Source organism: Cyprinodon variegatus, unplaced genomic scaffold, assembly GCF_000732505.1.
Source record: "Cyprinodon variegatus isolate N-32 unplaced genomic scaffold, C_variegatus-1.0 Scaffold658, whole genome shotgun sequence".
Classification (NCBI taxonomy): Eukaryota; Metazoa; Chordata; class Actinopteri; order Cyprinodontiformes; family Cyprinodontidae; genus Cyprinodon; species Cyprinodon variegatus.
In genome coordinates, this window is record NW_015151111.1 from 430,991 (window position 1) to 438,071 (window position 7,081).

General features: G+C 52.4%; 1 protein-coding gene across 3 annotated transcripts in view; it reads left to right on the forward strand.

The window, feature by feature from the left end:
- Positions 1 to 7,081, forward strand: part of pomt1 (protein-O-mannosyltransferase 1) — an 18,902-nt gene that overhangs the window by 6,902 nt on the left and 4,919 nt on the right. For 2 of the 3 annotated variants that reach the window (XM_015393814.1, XM_015393815.1), the window contains exons 2-17: positions 56 to 176; positions 247 to 353; positions 433 to 483; positions 1,118 to 1,264; positions 1,356 to 1,464; positions 1,642 to 1,701; positions 1,793 to 1,886; positions 1,962 to 2,117; positions 2,535 to 2,665; positions 2,752 to 2,847; positions 3,052 to 3,144; positions 3,219 to 3,315; positions 3,820 to 3,912; positions 3,988 to 4,108; positions 6,607 to 6,704; positions 6,779 to 6,892. In XM_015393814.1, the coding sequence (XP_015249300.1) occupies positions 64 to 176; positions 247 to 353; positions 433 to 483; positions 1,118 to 1,264; positions 1,356 to 1,464; positions 1,642 to 1,701; positions 1,793 to 1,886; positions 1,962 to 2,117; positions 2,535 to 2,665; positions 2,752 to 2,847; positions 3,052 to 3,144; positions 3,219 to 3,315; positions 3,820 to 3,912; positions 3,988 to 4,108; positions 6,607 to 6,704; positions 6,779 to 6,892 (1,680 nt within the window). In that variant the 5' untranslated portion in view covers positions 56 to 63. Of the gene's footprint in view, positions 1 to 55; positions 177 to 246; positions 354 to 432; positions 484 to 1,117; positions 1,265 to 1,355; positions 1,465 to 1,641; positions 1,702 to 1,792; positions 2,118 to 2,534; positions 2,666 to 2,751; positions 2,848 to 3,051; positions 3,145 to 3,218; positions 3,316 to 3,819; positions 3,913 to 3,987; positions 4,109 to 6,606; positions 6,705 to 6,778; positions 6,893 to 7,081 lie in introns of all 3 variants that reach the window. The other variant, XM_015393813.1, reaches the window with a different exon arrangement.

Here is a 7,081-nt window from a genome sequence, read left to right on the forward strand (position 1 = left end):
GTATTGGGCCTGGATCTGGACCTTTTGGTTCTGATAACAGTACTTCCTGTTTCAGGTCCAGAGATGCTGCGGCTCCCCCTGCTGGTGACGGCACAGCTGGACCTGCTGCTGCTCCTGGTGACCCTGCTGTCCCTGTGGACCCGACTGGGCGGTCTGGGCCACCCCGGCTCCGTGGTGTGAGTGTGTCTGGGCCTCTTGGTACGTCTGAGTGGTACCAGAACCTTTTCAGAACCTCTCTGTCTGCAGGTTCGATGAAGTCTACTACGGCCCGTTTGTGTCTCTCTACATGAAGGGGAAGTTCTTTGTCGACGACAGCGGCCCACCGCTTGGTCACATGATCCTGGCTCTGGGAGGTTGGTTGCTATGACAACAGGCTGTGATGCCGCAGCGCGGTTTGGTACCAACATCCTGGTTCTGTTCTTCCTAATCCAGCTTACCTGGGAGGCTTCGACGGGAACTTTGTGTGGAGCCGGATTGGAGCAGGTAACCATGGCGACCGGTCCGGTTTACTTACCCAGAACCACTTCACAGCAGGGGTTGTCCGCAGTCCTACCCGTGTCATTCAGGTCATCAGGATTCTAACCACCCACTTCCTGCACCAGGTGGTAGCAGCTCAGCAGAACCGTTGGGATCCGGTTCTTTCACAGCGGTTCCAGAACCCGGTTTGGGTCGGGTTTAGACCAGGAATCAGGTTCTGTTCATCCTGATCAGTAAAGCGACTGCATAAGTTCCATCGGACCAGAACATCTACAGCAGAACCTTTGTTCTAGAAGCTAGCCAAAGGTTCTCCTTCATGCAGGACAAGCCGAAGATGGCGGGTTTCAGCACCAAGGACAGCGACACCATTAGCCCTGAATCTAAGCTGAGGAGGTTCTGATGGGACAGTGAGGCCTCCTTCATGGACCTCCAACTGCTGGTTTGTTCAACATCTCAGTCAGCAGGAACAGAAACCATCGATGAAAAACCATGAAAGATGTTCTTCACTGAACCAGAACATCTCAGAGAAGCGCTGCGGTCCTCCAGAACCCCAGCGGGACTCTAGGATACATGAAGCATCTCCACTGCTGGCTGTGTTTCCTGGTCCGCCTGTAATGGTTCTGGTTCTGTTCTGTCCCAGAGTTCCCCTGCGGTGTGAGCGTCTGGACCCTGCGGCTGCTGCCGGCGCTGGGCGGAGCCCTCTGCGTTCCTCTGGTCTACCTGCTGACGGTGGAGCTGGGATTCTCCCACCTGTCGGCTCTGGGAGCGGCTCTGCTGCTGCTGCTGGGTGAGTCTGCTGCTGGGAGGCGTTCAGGAGCCCCTGGAGGACCGTGTTACGTTCAGGGCCTGAAAGTGATCCAGGTTTCCTGTGGTTTCAGAGAACTCGCTGATCGTCCAATCACGCTTCATGCTCCTGGAGGCCCTCCTCATCTTCTTCATGCTGCTGGCCTTCTTCTCATACCTGCGCTTCCACAACAGCCCCAGCAGGTCAGGACAGTGGGTGGCTCTGACAGCAGGGGGCGCTGTGACCCCGGTCAGCTTCATCTCTGGCTAGAATGTTCTGCCAGCAGACCTGAACGACCAACATGGGTCCATGAAGGAAGGAGCAGCTGGGAGTAGAAACTGTTGACCAAAGAACCAGTTCTGATCCTGTCCTCTCCTCAGGTCCTGGTCCAGGTTCTGCTGGCTCCTCCTGTCTGGGGTCTCCTGCTCGGCTGCCGTCGGGTGAGTCCGATCTTCCTGGTGTTTTCGTCACGTTCTCGTCATGTTTACCTTGTTTAACGCAGCGTGTTCACGACGGGTCCGACCCGTTTAGGGTGAAGTACATGGGCCTGTCCTCCTACCTGCTGCTCCTGGGCCTGGCCTCTGTGCACAGCTGGAGGCAGATGGGGAACCGGGCCGTGGGTCATGTGAGTGGCGCTCAGTCTGCTGTGAGCACGGAAGGTTCTGACCCGGTTCTGACTGCCTGTTCTGTGTCGCTGCAGCTCAGCGTGTTCATCCACTGTGTGCTGAAGGTTCTGTGTCTGCTGGTGGTTCCGGTTCTACTCTACGTGTTCTGGTTCTACGTTCATCTGAGCATCCTCCAGCACAGCGGACCACATGACCAGCTGATGAGCTCCGCCTTCCAGGCCAGCCTGCAGGTAGCCCCGCCCACTTCTTCACAGCCAGACCTGTTCAGCAGCTTTAATGGTTCTGCTAGAACCCGGTCCTCCAGGTCCAGTTTCCTTCAGGTGTCGCATGAACCCGGGCGGGCTCTGGGGGGGTTCTGTTCAGCATTCGGAGGGTCCTCCTGGGATCTTCTAGAACCAGGATGTCAGCCTGGTTCCACTGGTGGCCGTGTGGCGGCCGTGTGGCGGCCGTGTGGCGGCCGTGTGGCGGCCGTGTGGCGGCTGGGTTTGTCTCCAGTAGAACACCGTGGCTGATGGAGTCTGCGGGCCTCGGTGGAACCAGTCTGACGGACTGGTTCTAGAAGCAATAGTTCTGTGTGTCCGTCTGTTACTGGTTTGGATGAATACCTGGTTGATCCATGATGATTGATCGTTCCCGCTCTGTCTCAGGGCGGCCTCTCCAGGATCACCAAGGGTCAGCCGTTGGAAGTGGCGTACGGCAGTCAGGTGACGTTAAGAAGCTCCGCCTCCCAGCCCCTCCCCTGCTGGCTCCACTCACATAAAGCCAACTATCCAATCAGGTGCTGCCGGCTCAGTCTTCCCAACAGCCAATGAGAAGCAGCGAAGGAGGAGGCTGGGTACGCTTACTTCCTGTTTTTGTGTTCAGGTATGAGGATGGGCGGGGCAGCTCCCACCAGCAGCAGGTCACCTGTTATCCCTTTAAAGATGTCAACAACTGGTGGATCATCAAAGACCCGGGCAGGTAGGGCGCCTCCAGGACCGGAGCGGACCGGAATGGACCGCTTTTCCAGGTGTATGTTCAAATACAGCAGACATTGATCCCACGCTGCCTGGAAGCATGTAGAGGTTTCTGGATCAGAACCGTCCAACATGGTTCTGGTTCTGTACCGTCTCACTGATGCCTGCTGGGAAACGTAGTCTCATGCAGCAGCTGTCTGTGTGTCAGACAGGAGCTGGTGGTGGACACTCCTCCCCGACCCGTCCGTCACGGTGATGTCATCCAGCTGGTTCATGGGATGACATCCCGCCTCCTCAACAGGTAAACCTTCACCTGCTGTGATGTCATGGTGTCTGAGGACCAGCTGATCCCTCCTCCTCCTTCTCCTCCTCCAGTCATGACGTAGCAGCTCCCATGAGTCCTCAGGCTCAGGAGGTTTCTGGGTACATCGACTTCAACGTCTCCATGGCGGCTCAGAACCTGTGGAGGGTGGTGAGTCTACCTGAGAGGTTCTGATCAACCTGAGCTGATCCTAGGTCATCTGGGTCATCAGAACCAGGAACTGGAATGGTTTCTCATTCCTGTAAACCTGAGGAGCGAAAGGTTCTGGTACCGGGTACTCCAGAAGTCCTGATTAAAGATGGTGGATGTGAGGCGGCAGAGGCTGATCTGGATGATTGACAGCTCTGTCAGCGGCTAACAGCGAGCCCTGACCAGCAAGCTAACGTTTCCTGTGAGGGGGGGGGGCGGTCCCTCCATCAGCCATCTTTAAATGGAACCGTTTTAAACTCCGTCGCCGGTTTTCTTCCGTTCAGAATCAGAACCGCAGACATGGAGCAGAACTGTTCTGATGAGACCGTCCAGCTGCTAGCGGTTAGCGGTTAGCTGCTGGGCAGGCTAATTTCAGGCCTGTTACACACTAACAGCCCAGCAGTGACACCTGGTGGCGGACTTTAGACTGACTGACCTTCAGAGTTTCTGTTTTTGTGACCTCAGGACATCTACAACAGGGAGGCGGAGTCAGAGGTGTGGAAGACCATCCGGTCTGAGGTCCGATTGGTTCACGTTAACACATCGGCGGTCCTCAAGGTGCGAACAGGAAGCGGCGTCCCACTTCAACCACAGCAGAACAGCAGCACTGAGCCCAGTGTGTCTGTGTTGCAGCTCAGCGGCGTGGCTCTTCCAGACTGGGCTTTCCATCAGCTGGAGGTCGTCGCAGAAAAACTGCAGAAGGGACACGGCAGCAGTTTGGCCTGGACCGTGGAGGAGCACCGATACGGAACCAGTAAGTCCTGCTCCTCTGGGCAGATCCTGAAGAACCTGACCGCTTCATTCAGGCTCAGTGAGAGCCGCCATCAGAGGCAGAAACACCCAGCGGCGCCGATCCGGCAGCAACAGCAGAGATGGCTGCATGTAGCAGAGAGAGCAGCTGAGATGTTGGCTAGCATTAAGGGCCGTTAGCGTAGCATCAATGGCTCCTTCAGTCTCAGCAGGACCAAGGTTTCATCCATAGAACATGAAGCTGAGCTAAAGGCCCCTGCAGGAAGTCAGAGTTTATTTTCTAATCCCTAACCGGCCCCTAAGCTCCAACCCTCAGTTTAAGGTTGGTCTTAACCGCAAAGCCCGGTGGACCCCCCAGCCCCAAACGGTCTGCATCAGTGCAGGTCAGCGCGGCCAACTCCTCAGCAAGAAAAGTTTGATGTCATCGCCTAATTCTGGCCGCCTGCAGCGCAGAGAGAGAGAGGATAGCAGGGAGGAAGAAACATGAAGAGATTTATAGAGACTTTCAACATAGAATTCAGCCATTTAGATCCACACTCCATAGAAATAGGTGGCATGAATGCACCATTAGGGGTTTGACAACCCGTAAAAAAAGGAGCAGCAGTGCAAAGACACACAGAATGAGGCAGTAGAAGGATTATGTCGTTTTTTATGTGAGAAATCGCTGTCAGTTAAAAATGATTTTCATGATTTAATTTTCCAATCTAGGCGGGATTAACAGCAGCGTTTCATTCTCTACCTGATTCCACCTGGAAAGGTTTACTCTCTGCTGCTGTACCACACCTGCTCGGGGCTCCGCCCCTTCTTATGACATCACCATACGGCAACTCCACTCAGACAAACTGTATTCCACACGTTTCTGAAGGATCACATCCCCTCTGGAGGCTCAACATATTATTCCCTTTATTTGCTTTTATTGGACATTTTGATCTAAATTAGCTGAAAGTAGAAAACAATCATCAGTCTGGAAGGAAAGACTGACTGAGCTCTGCTATTTAACAAGGAGACGCTAAAAGTTTTAGTTTGTTTTTATTCTTTTTTATTAAGATCTGAGGTCAGAGGAGGAAAAATGGAACATTTTAAAAATGACTTTCATTGAGATTTTAGGCGAATTAAACATTTATTCTACTTGTAGAAAACTAACGGTTGTTGTTGACACAAAGTTAAAAGTAGCGTAGCTTAGGATGGCTAACTGACCGAGCTAAAAGAGGCTAACCTGTTAGCTACTGCTAACCACAGCGCTACCCAACTCTTTCAATTCTATTCAGTTTATTTCTATAACTCCAAATCACAACACGTCATATTAAGGCACTTCCCAGTTCACCAGATCATCCAGTCAGATTGATTCAAAGTTTTCTATCTAAGGAAAACCAGCTGATTGCATCGACTCATTGACTCTTCAGCAATCCCTCACACTAAGCATGCTTGTAGCGACAGTGGAGAGGAAAAACTCCCTTTGAACAGGAAGAAACCTCCAGCAGAACCAGGCTCAGTGTGAGCGGCCATCTGCTGAGGCCCACTGGGGTTCAAGGAGACAGAAGCAGACATAGAAAAAGAAGCATAGATACAAAAGGCAACTGTCAACCAGCTCCACAGGCGGCCCCGTCCAGGAAACACACAGCCAGGCAGACGAGCTCCGAGCCAGCTCCCATGTCAGAGGATGAAGAGAGCACATCCAGTTAGTCACAGTCAGAGAAACAGGACTACACTGGAAAACAGGCCAAGCTCCAACATCTAGAAACAAAGGTGTTGATGGCAGCAGCACAGCTGATATTTCTCTCCAGGATGGAGTCACAGCCAAACAGGAACAGACCAGATGAAGCTACTATGAGAAAAAGCAGAGAGAGCAGAACGTTAGAGATTGAACTAACAGATTCTGCAGAGTGGGAGAATAGAGATAGAATGAAGCAGAATGATGAAAAAGGGGTCCCTATGTCCTCCAGCAGTCTAAGCCTATAGCAGCAGATATCACTGTCTAACACTTTGTTCACCAGGAACTGATTTTTTTCAGTCATTAAACACGCTAACGCTACAGATGCTCCCGACTTGGAACACTGACGCTGTGTGATGTTATCGTTGTCTGGGCAACCACAATGATTTACATCATGTGGCAACGTTCAGCCAATCATGTAGCGTGATGTCACAGACATGAAGCAGGACCCGAGCAGATCTGGGAGCTACAGCGGTTCTGCATGAAGACAGAGGTTTAAGGTGCCCTCACTCAGGAGGGCAGAGTTCAGTGCTTTTATTTCCATTTGCAGAAAAAAAAGTCACAAGATTTGGTTGTTAGTACTATTTTGAACTAAAGGGGTAAATGCAACGACACTGGAGCAGACCTGCTGGCATCCGGCAGCAGGTGAAACAGTGAACTAATGACAGAAAATTACGAGTTAGGAAGAAGAAAAAGACGCCATTATATCCTAGAGGGAAGGTCGAGTTTGAAACGGTTCCTCCTCTGTCACTATTGTCACATTACGATCTCCCATGATGCATCACCTGCAGGTCAGGAGCAGAAGGAGCGGGAGGCGGAGCTTCACTCTCCGACGCACATCAACGTGGACCGAAAGATCTCCTTCTGGTCCAAGTTTATAGAGCTTCAGGTGAGACAGCGGACGCATCATCTCATGATGACCTCACTCCTATCTGATGTTGTAATGCTGTGATGTCACTGCAGTGGAAGATGCTGACTGTGAAACAGGAAGAGTCTGAACACAAGTACAGCTCATCCCCTTTGGAGTGGGTCACCATGGAAACCAACATCGCCTACTGGCTGCACGCCTCCACCAACGTAACCAACACACACTTGTCTCTCTAGCTTTGTGGGGCCTTCCATTCATTTCTACAGCCTGACCGTGACCCCTGACCCTAAACCTATTGGGGTCCAGGCATGGGGCCCCACAGTTGGGTTAGCTTAGGGTTAGCCTAGGGTTAGAAATATGATGGTAAAGGGTTAGCTTAGGGTTAGCTTAGGGTTAGC